Source organism: Melopsittacus undulatus, chromosome 4 (assembly GCF_012275295.1).
Source record: "Melopsittacus undulatus isolate bMelUnd1 chromosome 4, bMelUnd1.mat.Z, whole genome shotgun sequence".
Lineage (NCBI taxonomy): Eukaryota > Metazoa > Chordata > Aves > Psittaciformes > Psittaculidae > Melopsittacus > Melopsittacus undulatus.
The window spans coordinates 2,423,114-2,443,040 of record NC_047530.1 but is presented as its reverse complement, the minus strand read 5'-3'; the positions used below and the strand labels follow the sequence as shown (position 1 = coordinate 2,443,040).

The window sequence follows — 19,927 nt, the reverse complement described above, 5'->3', positions numbered from 1 at the left end:
GATATGCGTTTATCTTGTGAGCTAAGGCTCTTCCTTATGGAATTCTTCCTCTCCCCTGGCTTCGGCAGGCTGGAGCTTTCCTCCTTCTTCAGATCAGGATAGCAAAGGGAAGGGTAGTCTGTGGTCCTCAGCCCAGCCATCACCCTCCAGGAGCAGGGTGCCACATCCTTGGTCCCTATGGGCTCCACTGGGTATCACCCACCTCCCTACGGCTTTGCCTCCACTAAGGCTCCATCACGGTGATGGGAGAGCTGTGAGGGTGCGGAATGGTGGTGCTGGAGCTGAAACAAGCACCCTCGTGCCCTGGAGCTGGAACAAGCCAGGGCTCGGTTTCCCCCAGTGCTGTCAAGGAGGCAGGAGGAAGGGATGTTGCCCACCCTGGAGCTGCCCTGGGGACGTGCAGACCTGCTCAGTGCAGCCTCATCCCACACTGTCCCAATGTTGTATCTGGGGCTGGTCCCTCCCGTCCTGATGAGCAGGGAACCCCATCACCTCCTGAAGCCCCCAGCCAGGTCCCCAGATCCTATAGCTTCTCACCAGTCCCTCCCACATCCCACCAGCCCCCGACACACATCCCACCAGCCCCCCCCCCATTCCACCAGAGCCCACATTTCCCACACCTTCCCATCATCCTCCCCAAATCCCACATCTTCCCACCATCCCCCACACATCCCATACCTTCCCACCATCCCCCCCACATCCCATACCTTCCCACCATCCCCCCACATCCCATACCTTCCCACCATCCCCCTACATCCCATACCTTCCCACCATCCCCCCCACATCCCATACCTTCCCACCATCCCCCCACACATCCCATACCTTCCCACCATCCCCCCCACATCCCATACCTTCCCACCATCCCCCCTACATCCCATACCTTCCCACCATCCCCCCACACATCCCATACCTTCCCACCATCCCCCCCACATCCCATACCTTCCCACCATCCCCCCACACATCCCATACCTTCCCACCATCCCCCCACATCCCATACCTTTCCACCATCCCCCCCACATCCCATACCTTCCCACCATCCCCCCTACATCCCATACCTTCCCACCATCCCCACACATCCCATACCTTCCCACCATCCCCCCACATCCCATACCTTCCCATCCTCCCCAAATCCCATCGCTCCATGCACCCCCCACCTCCCGCTCCCATCCCCGCCCCAGGATCACCCCTGCTCTCCAGTGTCTCCCCATGTGCTGCTTTCCCCGGGGCCACCCCATCGGGTTTGGGGGAGCCTGTTTCTGGGGTACACCCCCCAAAGAGTGCTCACCCCCCCCCCTCCTGGTACCCGGTGAGGAACGAGAGGCGGCGATGGAGCCAGCAGCGTTTATTGGGGAGGAGCAGGGCCGGGAGCGGGGGCAGCGCCCGCTGGAGCCCCCCCCGAGCCCCGGGGCCGCTTGCCCCGGCCTGGAGCGAGCCCGTCCGGTCGCTGGAGGGCAGCAGAGCCCGGAGGAACGCGGCAGCGGAGCAGGAGCGGGAGGGAGGGGAGAAGATGGGATGGGAATGGGGATAGGGTAGGAATGCGGAGAGGAATTAAACGGGATGGGAATGGAGTAGGAATGGGGATAGGGATGAGAGGGGGTAGGAATGGGGATGGGGTGTGGACAAGGATGGGATGGGATGAAAATGAGGGTGGAATGAGCTTAGGATAGGAATATGGATGGGGATGGAACGGATGTGAGAAAGGGATAGAAAGAGAATGAGGCTGGGATACGAATGCAGATGGGAGTGGCAAGGGGATGGGGTGGGAATAAAGGTGGGATAGGAATGGGTTTGGAGATGGGGATGGGATGGGAATGGGATAGGGATGAGACGTGGGTGAGTGTGGTCTGGGAATGAGGATGGCGATAGGATAGGGGTCAGATGTGGGTGAGGATGGGAGGGAGTGAGGATGGCATGAGGCTGAAATAGGAATGTGGAAGGAGATGGCATGGGGATGGGATGAAAATAGGGGGGGACAGGGATGGAAATGGAATAGGAATGTGGTTAGGGATGGGACAGGAATGGGAATGGCACTGAGAACAAGGATGGAACAAGGATAGAACAGGGACAGAGCAGGCATAACATGGGACAGTCTATGGATGGGTTGGGCATGGGATGAGGATGGGTACGGGGGTACCATGGTGTGGGCTGAGGACAGGACTGGGACGAGGGATGGGCTTCATCCCATCACTACAGGAAGGTGGCCTGCAGGCACAGCCAGGAGCAAGGGGGAGCACTGAGCACGAAGCAGCAGGGGTCAGCACAGCCAGTGCGAGCACAGCGGCTCTCAGGGGGTGATCGTGGTGACCCCTGTCTCCTCGAAGACCCTCCGGAAGGCGACCTGCAGGGACACCATGGAGCAGCGCCTGCGGCAGCTCCCCACCAGGAAGTAGGTGAAGGGGTTGATGCTGCTGTTGATGCAGGCGAGCAGGAAAACAGCCTGGGAAGGCACATCCATGTAGCCAAACTGCAGCAGGAAGCTCCAGATGCTGAGGGGAGCCAAGAAGATGAGAAAGAAGAGGACGGAGAGGAAGATAATGATGTAGAGCCGCTTGGGTTGGCGCTGCAGGGAACCACACTGGACCTTGATGAACAGGATCACATTGGAAACGACCATCAGTGGGGCAAAGATGAGGAAGTTGAGGACATACATGGAGATGAGAGCCACGCGGCAGTGATGATCCTCGTGGAAGAAGCACAGAGATGTCACTGCAGCAAGGACAGCGATGGAGAGGGCCCAGAGCAGGACACACACCAGGACTGACAAGCGCTGAGGGCGACGGCAGCGGTACCAGAGCGGGCAGAGGATGGATGTGCACCTCTCGATGCTGATGGCCGTCAGGAGATACAGGCTTGTGTTGTAGGAGAAGAGCGAGAGCAGCAAAAGGAGCCTCTGGTAAATTAAGGACACAAAACTGAAGCAGAAGATGTTCTCTATCATGTAAAGGAGGACTGAGGTGACCATGAAGAGGAGGAAGGTGAAGTCAGCCACGGCCAGGTTGAGGATGTAGGTGGTGACGGGGTTCTTGCTGATGCAGAAGCCAAGGAGCCAGAGCACAGCCCCATTCCCCATCAACCCAGAGAGGCAGACGAGCAGCGTGACAGTGTCCATAGCCACATCAGTGATGTCTATCCTGCACGGGTTGTCTACACCTGTCTCCAGCATGAGTGATGTGGTTGGGAATGTCTGGTTCAGCTCCATGGCAGGAGGTGGGATGTGATCCCTGGCTGTGGTCAGAGCAGATGGGGAGTTAATGGGATGTGTCAGGATGAGGGGTCCAGTCAGGTGGCTCAACAGGGCTGGGGACAGGGGGGTGACAGGAGGGCTGGGGAGGTGCTGCCCACTAATGATGGGCTGGGGGTCAGTGTGCATGATGCAGGGGCTCCAGGCAGCCCAAGGGTGAATGAGAATGGGAGGAGGGAGAGGCTGGGAGCTCCAGGGAGATGCGAGCACCTCTGGTCCCATCCTTACCTTTCCACAGGCTGAGCTGCCCAGGTGCCCAAGCACTTCCTTCCCTCTGGTGCTCCTTGCCACAGTCTTCTCCGATGAGGAGAACCAGGGTCTCCACGTCCTCCTCTCCTCCGAATAGAGCTGCTCTTTGGGGCGTTCCTGCAGGATCATGGGTCAGGTGGTGAGGGAGCACGGGCAGATGCAGACCCAGGCTGCATCACTGAGCCTCTGCTCCTGTCGAATTCCTGTTGGGCTTGCGGGAAAGCAAATGTTTTGCCCAAAGCAATGCTTTCTGCAAGGGAATGCCCCAGAGGATGGGTACTGCAGCAACTACTTCTTGCTGTGAAAGAACCAGGATGCTTTTAGGATTCAACCTCATATCTCATTAGAGATTGATAATTGCCATTTTCCTAATTGTTTCATCGTGCTCCAGCCTCCTCCACACACCCTGCCCTGATACTGGCATCCTTCGGAGATTGGTCATTACTGTCTCCATTTCCCTTCCGGCTTTCCTGAATGGGAATCGCCGCTGACTCTGATCCATCTTTGTTGTGCACCAGGTCTGGGTGGGAATCTGGTGTTCAAGCCATTGGTTCAGCCTTGTCTGCGCTGGTCTGAGGGATGCAGGGGCCTCCTGGACCTGGGTACCTCTTGGCACTCACCAAGGGAGATGGAGGGCAAGCAGTAGGAGAGCAGGAGAAGAACCAGTCATTGTGCTGGTAGGAATGGTCCCCCTCTTCCTCCATTCACCCCTATACCATTCACTCCCAACAGGGCCATGGGGTGGCAAAGGATGTTCATGGGGTTCATGGGGTGGCAAAGGATGTTCATGTCTCCACAACCAAGCTGGGATAGGGGAGGCATGGTCTCTTCTTCTCTTGCAGAGCAGTACTGGCTGCTCCCTGTGTCCCCTAGAGCTGCTGGGTGCCCCATGCTGCTGGGGAGGAGGGACACAGACAGCCAGTGGGCAAAGCACCCTGCCAGCACTGGGTGTCCCCTGCTCCTCCAGTAAGGGCAGAAGGATGCTTCTGTGGCTCAATAAGCTGGTAATTGCTGCTAGGAGTGCACCCAGAGCATGCCCGGTGGGGATGGGGGAGCAGTGGGGGGGGCAACTGAACCTGGCCACCACCAAGCACCACCCCATGTAGAATCATAGAATCATGGAATGGTTTGTGTTGGAAGGGACCTGAAAGCTCCTCCAGCTCCAACCCCAACACCTTCCACTGGAGCAGCTGCTCCAAGCCCCTGTGTCCAACCTGGCCTTGAGCACTGCCAGGGATGGGGCAGACACAGCTTCTCTGGGCACCCTGTGCCAGCGCCTCAGCACCCTCCCAGGGAACAGCTTCTGCCTCAGAGCTCAGCTCAGTCTCCCCTCTCTTGGGCAGGTTCAAGCCATTCCCCTTGGCCTGTCCCTACAGGCCCTTGTCCCAAGCCCCTCTCCAGCTTTCCTGCAGCCCCTTTAGGCACTGGAGCTGCTCTGGGGTCTCCCCTTCAGGAGCCTTCTCTTGTTCAGGCTGCCCCAGCCCAGCTCTCCCAGCCTGGCTCCAGAGCAGAGCTGCTCCAGCCCTCGCAGCATCCCCATGGCCTCCTCTGGCCTCCCTCAGCTCCATGTCCTTACGTCCAGGCCACCCCAACTGCCCCCAGCTCTCCAGGCACCTGCAGGGCCGGGCAGGGCTGGGCACAGCGCGTCAGCGGGTGCGGCCGCGGGAGCTGTGAGTCACCCCCCGCAGCTCCCTCCGCCCTGGACTTTGCCTCCTGTGGATGCTCCCGGCAATAAAACCCCTCCAGGGAGGTGGGAACAGGGGTGCCCGGGACAGCCCCCCCCGCTGCAGGCACCGGTAGTGTGCGAGCACCCTGCCTGCGGCTCTGCCCTGCGGCCGACGGGGGGGGACGGCCGCGCTCCGGTCCCGACCCGTCCGCAGCCCGGTCCCCGTCGAGGCCAGGCTGGATCCGCCGGCCCCATGCAGAGGGAAGGGCTCCCCGAGGTGAAGGTGGTCGTCGTGGGGGACGGGGGCTGCGGGAAGACGTCTCTGCTGGTGGCGTTCGCCAGGGGGGACTTCCCCAAGGTACCGGATGCCGCGTCCCGGGGGAGCTCAGGGGGGTGGGATGGGGGCATGGGGGGGTCGGGGTCCTGCAGGGGACGGGGAGGCTCCTGGGAGCGGTGGCATGGGAGAAAGGGGGCGGGATGGGCACAGTGGGGCTGTTTGCAGGGCATAGGACTGGGGGTGCTGGGGCAGGGGGTGGTCCAGCATGGGGTTGGTGGGAGTTTGATGAGGCTGATAAAGAAGAGCTCTTCATCAGGGACTGTAGCAACAGGAGAAGGGGTAATGGGTTCAGACTGGAGCAGGGGCAGTTCAGGCTGGAGATAAGGAAGAAGTTCTTTACTGTAAAGGTGCTGAGGCGCTGGCACAGGGTGCCCAGAGAAGCTGTGGCTGCCCCATCCCTGGCAGTGCTCAAGGCCAGGTTGGACATAGGGGCTTGGAGCAGCTGCTCCAGTGGAAGGTGTCCCTGCTTGTGGCAGGGGTTGGAACTGGATGAGCTCTAAGATCCTTTCAACCATTCCATGATTCTATGATTTTATGATGGCCATCTCTGCCTCCCCTGTGCAGGTTCATGGGATAGGGAGAAGGATCTGCCCATGGTCAGGACCCCACTCTTTCTCTCTGCCCCATTTCTCTCTCCTGACCTTGGGTATATCCTCATGCCCTGTCCCATACACACATCTCCTGTTGGGAGTCCCCTCTGCCTGTGGGCAGGTAGGACTTGTCTCATGCCCTTCCTGTCCTCTGCCAGGTCTATGTCCCCACTGTATTCGAGAAGTACACAGCCTCCCTCCAGGTTGCTGGCAAGCCTGTGAAGATCCACCTCTGGGACACTGCAGGTAGGACAGGAGGGGATCTCAGGGTATTTATGGGGTTTGGGGTGTCATGCTTCAGAGGGGTGTCCCCATGCATTGACAATGGGAGATGGGAGGTTAACCTGGGGGGGACCCAGCCCATTAAGGAACTGGTGCATAAAAGCTTCTTCCCTGTGAGGGTGCTGAGGCGGTGGCTCAGGGTGCCCAGAGAAGCTGTGGCTGCCCCATCCCTGGCAGTGCTCAAGGCCAGGTTGGACACAGGGGCTTGGAGCACCCTGCTCTAGGGGAAGGTGTCCCTGCCCATTGGAACTGGATGAGCTTGAAGGTCTTTTCCAGCTCAAACCATTCCATGAGTCCATGATCTCCACCTGGCAGGACAGGAAGACTATGACCGGCTTCGCCCATTATCCTACTCAGATGCCAATGTTGTCCTCATCTGCTTTGATGTCACCGACCCCAGCAGCTACAACAATGTCCTAACAAAGGTAACACATCCCCAGGGTATCTTCTCCCACCCCACACATCCTCCTTAGGAGAGGTGGCATCTCCCCATCCCCGGGTTCCGTGTGTCCTCTCTCCATAGTGGTACCCGGAGGTGAACCACTTCTGCAAGCGCATCCCAGTGCTGCTGGTGGGCTGCAAGACCGACCTGCGGCAGGACCGTGCGGTGCTGCTCAAGCTCCAGGAGGGGCGCCTGGAGCCCGTGTCCCAGCATCAGGCGAGTGGTATCCCAGTATGCCTCCCAGTATGAGGGTGTGGGTGAACTGGAGCCACTGGGGGGGTCTGACCCTGCTGCTCCCCACAGGGAGAGGCCATGGCCCGGCAGGTCCACGCTGTGTCCTACCTGGAGTGCTCAGCCAGGTACCAGGAGAACGTCAGTGGCATCTTCATAGAGGCCTGCAGGGCTGCTCTCAGTGCTGCCCGCCGCAGCCAGCGCAGGAGGAGACCCAAGAGGGGCTGCGTGCTCTGCTGACCCCACACCATGGCCATGGGGACCCAGCATGGCTCAGGACCTCGGCTCCGGCTGCTGCTGGGCATCATCAGCCACCACCAGATCTCCGCAGCCACTGCTGTCACCCTGCAATGGAGAGAACTGATGGGGGGGTCCCGATCCTGCTGGCTGGCCAGTGAGGGAGGGGAGCCATGGGGTGAACGCGGTGCAGTGATGACATTAAAGACCAACACACACCAGCGTGGCATGGTCCCTGTGGGCAGGAGCAGCCCCGGCTCAGTGATGGGAGATGGGTCCCCTGTGGTCCCAGAGCCACTGGGAATGGGACCCCTGAGTTTGGATGGGGTGTGTCATGTGAGTACACAGGGACATGTATGTGTGTGTGCTGCGTGTGCATAGGCACGTATGTGTGTGCTGTGTGTGCATAGAGATGTGTATGTGTGTGTGCTGCATGTGCACATGTGCATGCTGTGTGTGCATAGGTGTGTATGTGTGTTCTGTATGTACATAGGCAGGTGCATAGTGCTGCATGTATGTAGACGTGTATGTGTGTACATATTCATGTATGTGTGTGCTGTGTGTGCATAGATGTGTGTGTTCTGTGTGTACATAGGCAGGTGCATAGTGCTGCATGTATATAGGTGTGTATGTGTGTACATAGGTGTGTATGTGTGTGCTGTGTGTATGTGTGTGCTGTGTGTGCATAGGTGCATAGCGCTGCATGTATATAGGCGTGTACGTGTGTGTTGAATGTATTAGTGCATATGCTTGTGTGTTCCATGTATATATGGATGCATGTGTGTGTTGTGTATATACAGGAGTGTACGTATGTGTGTTGGATGCACATAGGTACGGATGTGTAGGCTGCATGTGTATAGATGTATGGGTGCTGCATGTATATGGGCATGCATATAGGTGTGTGTTACATGTATATAGCCGATTGTGTATTTTGTATGTATATGTGTGCTGCATGTATGTAGGCATGTATGTTGCATGTATATAAATGTGTTGCATGTATATAAGTGTGTATGCGCTATATGCGTATAGATGTTTATGTAGTTTGCATGTATATAGGTGTGATGTGTGTGTGCTTGTGCATCTGTTGCATGTATGTTTGTGGCATGTACATAACAGTGCATGTGTCCTGCATGTATATAGAACTGTATGTCTATATGCTACATGTATATAAACATGTATTGCATGTATATAGCCTTGCATGTATTGCATGCACATAGGTGTATATGTGTACATGCTGCATGCATATAGGCATGTATTGTATGTACATAAAATATAAGCATGTATATACAAGCCTTGTATATGTGTTGCATGTATAATGGAGTGCATGTGTGTCTGTTGCATGTATGGGTGTATGTGTTGCATGTGTATAGGTGTGTGTGTGCTGCATGCATATAGAGGTGCATGTGTTCTGCATCTATATAGGAGTGTATGTGTGTATGCTACATGTGTATAAGCATGTATAGCCAGGTATGTGTGTTGCATGTATAGCCGTGTGCACGTTGCATGAACATAGGTATGTATGTGTGTGCTGCATGTGTACAGGAGTGTGTTGCATGTACCTAGGTGTGTGACTGTCGCATGTATATAGGTGGCTGTGTTGCATGTATAGAGGTATGTGCTACATGTATATAGCCTTGTATATGCATGTTGTGTGTACTTAGGTGTATGTTACATGTACTAGGCGTTTTACATGTACATAGGTGTGTGTTGCACGTACATAGGTGATACATGTGCGTAGGTGATACATGCACGTGTGTTACATGTACATAAGTGTGTGTTACATGTACTTAGGTGTTACATGTACATAGATGTTACATGCACATAGGTGCGTGTAACATGAACATATGTGTTACATGTATACAGGCGTGTTAAATGTAATAGGTGTTACATGCACATACATGTGTTACATGTACATACGTGTTACATGTATACAGGCGTGTTTTACATGTGCATAGGTGTTGAATGTGTTAGATGTACATAGGTGTTACGTCTACATATGTGTTACATGTACATGGGTGTTACATGTACATACGCATGTTACATGTACACAGGTGTGTTACATGTACATAGGTGTGACATGTATATAGGAGTTACATGTATATAGGCATGTTACATGCACGTAGGTGTGTCACATGTACATAGGTGTTACATGTACATAGGCATGTTACATGTACACAGGTGTGTTACATGCACATAGGTGTGTTACATGTACATAGGTGTTACATGTGCATAGGCATGTATATGTGTTTTGCATGTACGCATGTGTGCCTGTGCTGCACGTACCCAGGTGTGCGCGTGCCGCACGTACTCAGCCTCACAGGCAAGAGCATGCGCGAGGGCGCGAGGGGCGTGGCCAGCAGGGGGCGTGGCCAGCCGCCGGGCCGCGCGTGCGCGCTCGCTCCCGCCCCTGCGAATGGGGGGCTGAGGAGGGGGGCCCTGGGATGCGTGCGCGCGCCCGCGCGGGACCGGCGGGGGGGGATATTGGCGCATGCGCAGTGGGGTGCATGGAGGCGGTGGCGGGGGGGGTCAGGGGAGGTTGCGGGCGGCGCCTGCGCAGTGCGGCGGCCGAGTCAGTGTGTATGTGAGACTCTGACGGGTTCAAAATGGCGGCGGCGGCTCCTGTGTGAGGAGGGGAGCCGCGTCCCGGCCGGGGGGGGGGGGGGGAGCGGCGGCGGCGGCTCCGGGGCACGGCCCTCCCGGGGCAGCGCTGAGGCCGCCGCACGCCCGGCACCCGGCGCGGGGGGCGGTGCGGAGGGGAGGGGACGGGACGCGCTGCCCGGCGGACGCGGCGCCGGGCCGGGGAGCGGGGCCCGCGGAGCAGGCAGCGGCCGCGGCGGGGCTGTCAGCGCACGGGCACCGCGCCGGGAGCCGCGGGCCGCGGGGGGAGGCAGCGGCGGCGGGGCCGGGGAGGGGGGCAGCGGGGAGGCGCGGCCGGCGGGCCGGGCCCGGGCCCGGGGCGCAGCCGCTGCCTGACCGGGGGTTCCTCCTCCGCCTCTTGTGTTTCTCCCCGTCTCGGCGCTAGAAGAGGACAAAGGCGCAGGAGAGACCTGGTGAGCAGGGGCCGGGGCCGGGAGGGGATGAGGGGGGGAGCGGGGCCACCCCCGGCCGACCCCGAAGTTTCCGCGAGTCCCCGCACAGGGGCCGGGCGCTGGGTCCCGGCCGCCTCCTACCCGGCCGGGGCAGGGGCAGCGGCACCGGCGCCCGACCCGGAGCGGTTCTCCCCTTGCTGGCGGCCTCCGGGAGGGCCCGGTCGGGAAGTTGGAGGGGAGCGGGCGGGTCCCGGGGCGGGCGGGGGCCGGCTGACAGCTCCCCCGGGCCCGGCGGCCCGAGGGCTTCCCCCGCTGCCGCTTTGTTCGGCCGGGCCCGGAGGAGGGGGGGTGGCGAGGCCGGGGGCCGGGTTAGGTGTTGTGTCACCCTCCGGGTGTTTATAAACAAGAGTTGGGAAGTGTAAGGGAACTGCCTGAGCCGCGCTGGGAAGTCCGGTCCCGAGTGGGAAGGGCGATAGGGATGGGGAAAGAGGCTACGGGGATGTGAGAGGCTCCGCTGTCAAACCGTGCTCGGAGGGGCCGGGAAGGGCAGGATGGAACCACGCTGGGGTAGCGGTTCTTTAACGGGTTGGGGACGGGACAGGTTCCTTGCCCGCAGGTCTGGTATAGGCACGGTGAATGGGGTGAGGAGGTGCAATGTACCCGGGCTTCGGGTTCGTTCTGTGCCTTTAGAAAGGGCAGGAAAAGTTGAGGTGCCAGCGGATGCCTCGGGAGGCTTTGCCAAGTTGTGGTGCGGTGTCACAAGGTGGCAGGGTTTGAGGTCTGAGCGTGTAGGTCCCATCAAGACAGGAGCTGTGCCCTTACCTGCAGCCCTGCTCCAGGGAGCCTTCCCTGTGCATGGGAGATGTTCCGTACCCGTGTGGCTTCTCCCAGGTACGGGATATGCAGGGGAGAGCGATGGTGTTTGGAGGAGCTGGTTCTCCAATGCCTCATCCTGTACTCCCTGACTGCTGTTGAGTGTTTGACAGCAGCTTGCCTGCTCCATACCCCAATAGGGGCGAACTGAGCTGCCCCTGTGCTGGTGGCAGTGCAAAGCAGAGTCCTTTCCCTGCTCTCAGACCTGCAGCTCCTGTCGTGTTACAGAACAGCTGGTAAAGTCATTTACCCTGGGTCATGCCTAAAGTTAGAATGGGGGTGTTCAAAGTTGAGTTGGGCTCATCCACTGTGCTCACTTAGCCCTGTGCAGGTTCCAAATGAGCAAAGAAATGAGGGATGGAGGAGTCTTATATCTGTGTGCCCTGCTTCACTCTTTCCCTTTACTTCCAAGGAGGAAGAGGAGGAAGACAGCAGCCCTGGAGTGTCCTTCTCCCTCTCTTCAGAAGAGTCAGAGATGGAGCCTGAGGAAGAGCGGATCCGTTACAGCCAAAGACTGGTCAGTATTGGCCCCAAACAGTCCTATTCTATGCTTGGTTCTGTTGCAACTGGAGAAAGAAAAGGTTTAAACAACTCAGACAAGTGTTGTGGTGGATCCCTGCAGACTGGCCAGAGGTGTCAGCGCAGCTGGTCGGGGTTTTGGTGGCTTTGTGGGTCCTTCTTATGTCAGTTTGCCCTAAGGAAGGGCACTTGGCTTCTGAGCTCTGGAAGAGGGTTGGAGGCTGAGGCTGGACAAGAAACCTTGGTTAGAAATAGGAAGTGAGTGTCGGTGTAGTGGCTGGCACATGGTTTTCTCCATGTGTTTGTGACAAGCAGAGGAGCTGGAATGCTGTGTATGACCGTTGTGTTGGCCTGGACTTGCTTTGACTGTGCTGTGAAAACCAGCTTCAGCTTCAGGCTCAGAGGTGTCCCTGTCTTCTTGTAGTGTTCTCCTTGGGAAGGAGCTCTTCCAAAAGCCAGGTCCTAGTTAGGCCCTGTCTGGGTTGTCAGGGGCATGCATGAAGTCTGTGAGTTGGGCTGTAACCATGAGTGCTTTGGGAGCAGCTGCTCTGAGAGGATATTCACAGAGATGCCATGGAAGGACAGAAGCTGCTGTGTCTCCTGTGGGTCGTTTTTGCCTTGTTTTCAGGCAGTTGCAAACCCCCTGGGTGAGTGTGGGCTCAGTGATAGCTGAAGCAGTGATGGAGTTCCTCTGTGAGTACACACACCCTCACCTTCAAGGTGCTGCCTGTAAAGGCAAATCCTTATCCTTTAATACTCTGGAATCATTTGGTGTGAGGGTGTGTGGTGCTCAGCATTAAGCTTTGTCCTGAAGAACAAGCAGCTCCTATTGCTGCTGAGTGCCAGGCTGTAGAAAGGGTGCTGGGAGTTGTGGCCAGCACACACCTTATAGGTGTCTTAAGGATGGAAATCCTCTTGTGAGGGTAGAAATGGCTATTCCAGCACTGGCCTCTATGGAGAAGAATGTACTTTGTAAGCTGTGGTTTGTCCAAACCTCATAGGTGTGCTCTTTTTTTGGTGCTGCTCATTGGGCCCTTCAGGATCACTTGGGTTTTCCCCCAAGTGCTTTAGTGGCTGTTTTAATTTGGCAGTGCCTCCAAAAGCAGCAGTTCCGCCTCCTCCTGACACCCTTGTGCCCACCACAACTGTATGGCACACAGCTTGAGGTGTTGGTTTGGCTGGGGAGTGACTGTTGCTGTAGGCAGCAGGCAGCAGAGCCTCACCTGGAGGCAAGGCCAGCTCCAGATTTTGGTTCAGCTGCAGTTTTAGCTACACTTTGACCAGAAATAATTGAAAAGAGCTGGATAAAGGCATGGCAGATGAAGGGAACCAGCAGCCAAGAACATGCCAATGTTAAAATGCTTGTCATATCACAACTAAAACTGATCAGGAAGAGTTTCTGGCCTGGTGTAGGTGGCCTGGACTGCAGCAGCATGTACTAAGCTGGATAAAGGAGCTACATGCTTAAGGGGCTTGGGAAGACACATGGGCAGCAAGCAGAGGATGAGGCTGTGTTGTCTCTGCTGGCCTGTGGCTGAGAGGAGAAGACACAACCCCTATGTGGTAGGTGAGGTTTGGTTCATGCCTCCTGCTTCACTCTTCCAGGGAACTTCCAGCTCGTGCCATTCCCTTTCTGCGTCAGTAACTTTCCCTTCTTCAAAGACCTTCAAAAGATGATTATTCCCTTCAAGACACATGCTTTGAAATGGGGGAGCTCTTAGCTCACTTCTGACTATGGCAGAACGAGATATCGCAGGTGAATTAACCAGCAAGACAAAAGTGCTGAATAAGACTTACTTGAATATTCTCCTCCTACACATGCTTTGGTTTTGGGAGTTGGCTTTAATGTGCCTACATTAGAAGTTCTAAGTAGGGAAACAGGTAACTGGTTGTACAGCATGTTGCTGTTTTTCTTGTGTGTGAGTTGGGATCAATGTGGGGGTGACAGCGAAAGAATAAACCTGTTTTTAAATGAAATCAAAAGCCAAGTGTGGTAGTTGTCCTTCCAGCCAAACAGCCTGGGCCAGAATGGTTTGGAGTGGTGGAGGAGCTCCATTCATTGCATGGGTTTGGTGATACCAGAGGCCTGAGATGGCAAAAGCAGTTTGTTATCTGCTGTGTTAGGGCACTTCCACCACCAGCATCTGTTGACTGACTGGTTTCCACAGCACAGAGGGGAAGTCTTGAGTGTTTTGTGTTACTGTTACCTTCCTCTGCTTCAACAAAAAGCTGATCTATGTCTGTTTTCTGAATGGATTTATCAGTACTGGTGGAAGGTTTGGGTTTTGAAGAGAAAGTCGCCTCTGCTTTGGGTGTAGTCATATTCCTACAATAACTCTGGCCTGGTTCACACATCCATGTGTAGTTTGACATTGACATTAGGTGGGTCCCACTGCTTTAACTGTGCTTGCTTCCCAGTTCAGGCTCTCTGTCCACAACTCCCAAGATTATAAAGGCCTGGGTGAGTTGGCTTGGATGTGGGTATCACTGGCAGGATGTCCTGTAGCCCTGTGGAAGGAGCTCTGAGAGGCTGGCACAGGTAGGGAATGGCATCCTGCAGGTGATGCTGCATGAGCAGGGAGAACAAGGGATGTCAGTGTTACTCACCCAGAGGTTCAGCTGGGCCTCCCTGCATTGTGAGTAGCAGAGGATGGGACTTAAGGGGCACCATCGAGTAGTTTTCTACCAAGTGCATGCATGTTTGTGCTCCTCAGCTCTGTAAGAGGCAGTACTCTGGGGCTTGGTGTGAGGTGCTGGCTTTATAAGCTGTAGATGTGGTTTGCAGGCCCTTAACTGTGGAGCTGAAATGCTCTATTGTATCCTGTGCCCTGAGTGACAGCCCAGCCCTGGCACCAACAATGTGATGGTTCCTTTCTGAGCCTTCAAAGTCTTGCACTGACTGTCGCTGGTTGCATCGAGCCCATGTCACACCAAGCTCTTCAGCTCCCCATTAGGAGGCTGAGGGCACACTGACAGAGCAGGAGCCTGGACCTCTTCAAGGCAGGAGCAGCAGCATGAGCAGCTCTGCCTGTGAGCTAACAGCTGTGGGGAGAAGGAAGTTTGTCTGGTCTGGTGCTGTGATGCTCAGGTGCTCTGTCTGCTTCAGCAGTGATTTCGCAGAGTGTGTTGTGCATCTTGGCACTTCCCAGGTCTCCACGAGGTGACCTGAGACAGAGGAGGAACTGTTGCTTGTGTGTAGCTTAGTTTTCTGCTAAGATTAGATCTGTGTTAGGTCATTGAGCACAACAAGGGACAGCAGGGAAGGAATCTCTTCAGCAGACTGGCCCATCTTGAAGCTGCTATGAAGGAGCTGTTTGACGCAGCACGTTCTGAAGATGCTCTTGGCATGCTGTGGGTTAGATTGCCTCACTGTCACAGCATGGGTGATGCTCTGCTGAGGAGGGGTTTCTCACTTCAACCTTCACCACACACAAAGCCCCCTGACACATCCAGATGTGTGTGAATTCATGCAGCTGCTGCAGGGCTTCTCAGTGGGATGTGGGCTGGTGTCTGCAGCCACTGAGTATTCCTCAGTGCCCCAAGTGTTGAGGAAATGTTGCCTTCTATCTGCTCCAGGCTACTTTTGCCAGGCCTTTATTGTGAACTAAAACTAGCCAGAATGTGAATTCTGAGTTGGGATTAGCACATAGAATCATGGAATAGTTTGTGTTGGAAGGGAGCTGAAAGCTCATCCTGTTCCAGCCCTTGCCACGGGCAGGGATGCCTCACACTAGAGCAGCTTGCTCCAAGCCCCTGTGTCCAACCTGGCCTTGAGCACTGCCAGGGATGGGGCAGCCACAGCTCCTGTGGGCACCCTGTGCCAGCGCCTCAGCAAACATCACTGAACTGATGCCAAACACTTCCAGGGGCAACACTGATGGGGAGGAATGAGGGGCAGCAGGGTTGTATCACTCCAGAATGGGTCGAGGGGAGCGTAGCAGGCGAATGCCATCACCCTCAGGACAAATCCTGCCCATCCTGGTGCCTCAGCTGCTGTCAAGTCAGCAGTCTGCATCCCAGGGTGTGGTTCCAGCATTGCTGGAGTGGCAGAGCTGGTTTAAGAGGTCTCCTCCCTCCCTTAGTGCCTCAGGAGCTGATGCCCCTGAGCTGAGTGCTCCTTTAGGGAGTTGTGGATCCTGCCCTAGATAACAGTTGGCAGCAGAGGGGAGCATCTAACGTAGATGGGTGTCTGTGCTGTGCTATGAGCTACTGCCCCACCAGCCAACCTGATGGGAGTGGGGAGGTGGCAGCCTGAGACAGGGTGGAGTTGGAAGCTCTTCAGCTGGCTCTGCAGCTGCACCCTGCACCCTCCATTGGGGCTGTGTGTGCTCCCTGGGGCTCAGGCTCAGGTATTGCAGTGCTTGGGCTCTTGACCATCACCTTTGTTTTGGTTGTTGGAGGTTGATCTTCAGGTCCTTTCCAATCCTAACTGTTCTATGATTCTATGAGACACCCATGAAGGCCAGTGGGTCTGTGGAGGAGGAGACCCACCTGCTCTGAAGTGCTCTGGGTGCATATAGGAGACGAGGGGGGAGTGAAATGCTGTCTCTCCCATTGCTTGGGGCAGTTTGTGTCCTGCCTTAGCACTGCCCTGCCTCTGGTCAGGTCCTTGTGTGAAATCTGAGAGGAGGCCTCTGCCTGTCCCTACCAGCCAAACCCTGAGGCCTCTCCTGTAAACAGCACTTAGCAAACCTGTCCTTACATGTTGGTGTCCACATTATCCCTTAGGCAAAGGCTCACATGAGCTTCACGGTACTTGGAGTCATCAGCTGAGGGATGAAGCTTTGGGAGCATGGAGGGAAGGGCTTCTCTTTCAGCCACATATATAGTGGTGTGGAGTGGCCCCTGCACGCTCAGGTGAGGAAGACTGGGACTCTGATGTGTGTCCAGAGTCGCAGTGACTTTAACCCTGTGGTTTTCCAAGTCATTTGGTGGTACCAAATCCTTTCTGCAGGATGGGGTGATGGCAAATGCAGGACAAAAGCTGTGGGGCCAGGAAGGCTCAGGTGTGGTAGTGTTCATGTGACAATTGTGACAAAAGGAGGCCTACAAGGATGCTGGAGAGGGACTGTTCATTAGGGACTGTAGTGATAGGACAAGGGGTAACGGGTTCAAACTTAAACAGGGGAAGTTTAAAATGGATCTAAGGAAGAAGCTCTTTACTATGAGGGTGCTGAGGCACTGGAATGGGTTGCCCAAGGAAGTTGTGAATGCTCCATCCCTGGCAGTGTTCAAGACCAGGTTGGATGAAGCCTTGGGTGCCATGGTTTAGTGTGAGGTGTCCCTGCCCATGGCAAGGGGGTTGGAACTGGATGATCTTAAGGTCCTTTCCAACCATAACTATTCCATGATTCGAAAGTTCCAGCCCTTATCCTCGCACCACCAAGGGAGTAAATGGCCTCAAAACTGAGAGAGGGAGGTCAGCAGGAGCTGTGGGCTGGCAGGAACTGCTTATGTCTGATAAGAGAGCAAAGAGGAGGCAGCAGCTGCCTGCCCTCCCTGTGCTGGTCCAGCAGCTGCCCTTGCTCTATCTTGGATAGCTCACACTGTCCTAAGTGGGATGCAAGGAGCACTATCTCCAAATCAGGCTCCGCCTCACTTCTTGTTTGTTCTCCTTGTGACACTGCTCACCACCAGGTGATGATCCCTTGTGGCTGCTGCTGTTTGTTATCCTCAGATCTTGGTGTGCTCCACAGAAGCCAGTCCTGCTGGATACTGACTGTCCCAGAGGCAGTTCCATTGACTTGGGATTTGTTTGTGTGTGCTGGGATGAACCCAGTAGTTCCTGCAGGTACTGAAGCATGGGATGAGCCGTATGTGCTGGGGTGAGAGCCTGGGTAGATGTACATCACCCCCATTTGAAACCTGGCACTGGCAATCCCTTACCCCATCAAGTGAGTGTTCCCTGAGAAGGATGGGAGTTTGTCTGGATGTGCCCTGTGTGAAACCCTGTCCAGATGTCCCTGCTCTGCTGGACACACCTCCATTCCCTAGTCTAGACAGGACCTGAGCAAGCAAAGTAATTAATCTCTGCCCAATGCCTCTGCTTCAAACTAAAGACACTGCAAATGAGTCATTCCAAATGGTCCAGGTGTAATAACTGAGCTCTAAATAATTCAGGGACTGTTGAGATTGGATCTGGGCAGCTCTTTGGAAGCCACTGAAGGTGATCCTTGGGAAAGCTTTAGCAATCCCTGTGAGCATGTAGATCCTGAAAGGTGCAGAAGTGTGCTGGTCCCTGGCAGGAAACATCCTTGAAACCAACTGGATAAAGTTGTGTGTCAGCACAGAGGAACACAGGAGGTAGATATCTCTGCTGGTTTCTCACTGTCCCAAATGTGGCTGTGCCTCAAGTGCGCTCTGGAAGCTGCAGCACTGACTGAGTGAGCACCAGACAGCACAGGAGTACTTGAAGTTACCTGTGAGTTACCAAACAACATCTGCAAGTTACATCCCTGTCTCCTGTTAATACACAGGAGGAGGTTTTAACAGGGTTATCATAGCTGGAGAAGACACTACCAGGTCTCCATGCCCCCGGTACCTGCTTTGTGTTGGTGAATTCTGTCAGGAGCCACCCAGACAGAGGTTTGCAGGTCACTGGCTGGGTTTGGGGAAGAAATGGCACATGTAGATATAGTGGTTGTATGTTCAGGAGGTAAAGGAACAAGGTGGTGCACTAACTGTCCTCTTTCAACTATATCCTGGGCTGCATCAAGAGGAGCTTGACCGGCAGGTTGAAGGAGGTGATCCTGCCCCTCTACTCTGCTCTTGTGAGACCTCACTTGGAGCACTGTGTGCAGTTCTGGTGTCCTCAACATACAAAGGACATGGAACTGTTGGAACAAGTCCAGAGGAGGCCACGAGGATGATCAGGGGCTGGAGCACCTTTCATGTGAAGACAGGCTGAGAAAGTTGGGGCTGTTCAGCCTGAAGAAGAGAAGGCTGCGTGGACAGCTCATAGCAGCCTTCCAGTATCTGAAGGGAGCCTACAGGGATTGTGGGGAGGGACTATTCATCAGGGACTGTAGTGATAGGACAAGGGGTGATGAGTTAAAACTTAAACAGGGGAAGTTTAGATTGGCTATAAGGAGGAAGTTCTTTATTGTGAGGGTGGTGAGGCACTGGAATGGGTTACCCAGGGAAGTTGTGAATGCTCCATCCCTGGCAGTGTTCAAGGCCAGGTTGGATGAAGCCTTGGGTGATATGGTTTAGTGTGAGGTGTCCCTGCCTGTGGCAGGAGGGTTGGAACTGGATGATCTTAAGGTCCTTTCCAACCCTAACTATTCTATGGTTCTGTGAAAATGCATGAAGGACAGCACTTGTCTTCAGGGGGAGATGTCTGGTGCTGCAGCTGACTCCAGAGGAGGGAACACTGGGTGAGCTGGAGAGCCCAGGCTGAGCTCTGGAAAGCTCCATTTACAACCAGGGTTGATTCATTAGTTCACAGACTTCCTTACACAGTGGCTGACCTGCTTTTATTTGGGTTGAAGAGGCTAAAAGCAAGTGGAAGAGGTAGAAGAGGAGGAGCATGGCACATCATGCATGGACAGTGTATCTGCAGCGTGGTCCTGTGGCAGCTGCTGCACCAGAGCACATACCTGTGTGTATTGGAGTCGTGCTGGTAGCTGAGATCTGCCTTAGTGGGTGTCCTGTCTGGTGCTGGTTCTGATGGAGATAAGAGCAGAGAAGGATCTTGCCTTGGGAAAAGCAGGAGAGCCAAGTGGAGGAGCAAATCCTGTGGTAGGATGACTGGGCCTATAATTAGATACCAAAGATCCTCAGCTGTCAGGAGCACTGGGAGGCAGGGAGGGTGGGGAGCTTGTGTCACACACTGGAGGTGTTGTCTCCACTTGGCCTGGAGAGCCTGGTGCAGTTTGGGTTTGGGGTGGGGGTCAGGCAGAACCAAGCATGCAGAGCACGGGGACAGGCACATGCCTCTGGCAAATGGGATGTGACCATTTCAGCTGAAGCTGAGGAGCTCCCTGGGAGTGCACTTGTAGAAAAGCAGCATTAAGAAGCCTGTCAGTGCAATCTCAAACCAGCATCATGGGTATCTTCTGTCTTGGATGCTCTCAAGCAAGTTGAGCTGCAGATAGAACTCCTTTTGTTGTGCAAGTGCTTGGGCTGGTCCAAGGCTCCATTCCCTTTCCAGAGGCCTTAGGATAGGCTGTCAGCCTCTTGAAGGCTGTGGGTAGCTCTAGTGATGGTCTTCACTCCTGGTGCTGCCTCCC

At 55.4% G+C, this 19,927-nt stretch overlaps 3 protein-coding genes across 5 annotated transcripts in view; 2 read left to right on the top strand and 1 right to left on the bottom strand.

Moving 5' to 3' along the window:
* Positions 1-2,284: 2,284 nt before the first annotated feature.
* On the bottom strand, positions 2,285-3,579 carry LOC101868062 (mas-related G-protein coupled receptor member H-like). Its single transcript, XM_034062318.1, has 2 exons — positions 3,470-3,579; positions 2,285-3,225 (listed from the first exon to the last, which is right to left on the bottom strand). Exon 2 carries the CDS (start codon positions 3,197-3,199, stop codon positions 2,285-2,287), a length of 915 nt encoding a protein of 304 aa, XP_033918209.1. The 5' UTR covers positions 3,200-3,225; positions 3,470-3,579.
* Positions 3,580-5,183: 1,604 nt separating this feature from the next.
* Positions 5,184-7,482, top strand: RHOD (ras homolog family member D). The gene is made up of 5 exons (XM_034062045.1): positions 5,184-5,514; positions 6,242-6,329; positions 6,681-6,790; positions 6,889-7,023; positions 7,111-7,482. Exons 1-5 carry the CDS (start codon positions 5,410-5,412, stop codon positions 7,276-7,278), a joined length of 606 nt encoding a protein of 201 aa, XP_033917936.1. The 5' UTR covers positions 5,184-5,409; the 3' UTR covers positions 7,279-7,482.
* Positions 7,483-9,843: 2,361 nt separating this feature from the next.
* Positions 9,844-19,927, top strand: part of KDM2A (lysine demethylase 2A) — a 47,707-nt gene continuing 37,623 nt past the window's right edge. Inside the window, exons 1-3 of one of the 3 annotated variants that reach the window (XM_034061437.1) lie at positions 9,844-9,898; positions 10,298-10,325; positions 11,590-11,694. In XM_034061437.1, the coding sequence (XP_033917328.1) occupies positions 9,879-9,898; positions 10,298-10,325; positions 11,590-11,694 (153 nt within the window). In that variant the 5' untranslated portion in view covers positions 9,844-9,878. Of the gene's footprint in view, positions 9,899-10,297; positions 10,326-10,749; positions 10,872-11,144; positions 11,196-11,589; positions 11,695-19,927 lie in introns of those variants that run through there. The other 2 variants (XM_034061439.1, XM_034061438.1) reach the window with 2 other exon arrangements.

Coding starts and splice junctions, on each gene's coding strand:
- LOC101868062 (XM_034062318.1), bottom strand. CDS start 3,199: ATGGAGCTGAACCAGACATTCCCAACCACATCACTCATGCTGGAGACA.
- RHOD (XM_034062045.1), top strand. CDS start 5,410: ATGCAGAGGGAAGGGCTCCCCGAGGTGAAGGTGGTCGTCGTGGGGGAC. Junction 6,330..6,680: donor CCACCTCTGGGACACTGCAG/GTAGGACAGGAG, acceptor TCCACCTGGCAG/GACAGGAAGACTATGACCGG. Junction 6,791..6,888: donor ACAACAATGTCCTAACAAAG/GTAACACATCCC, acceptor CTCTCTCCATAG/TGGTACCCGGAGGTGAACCA.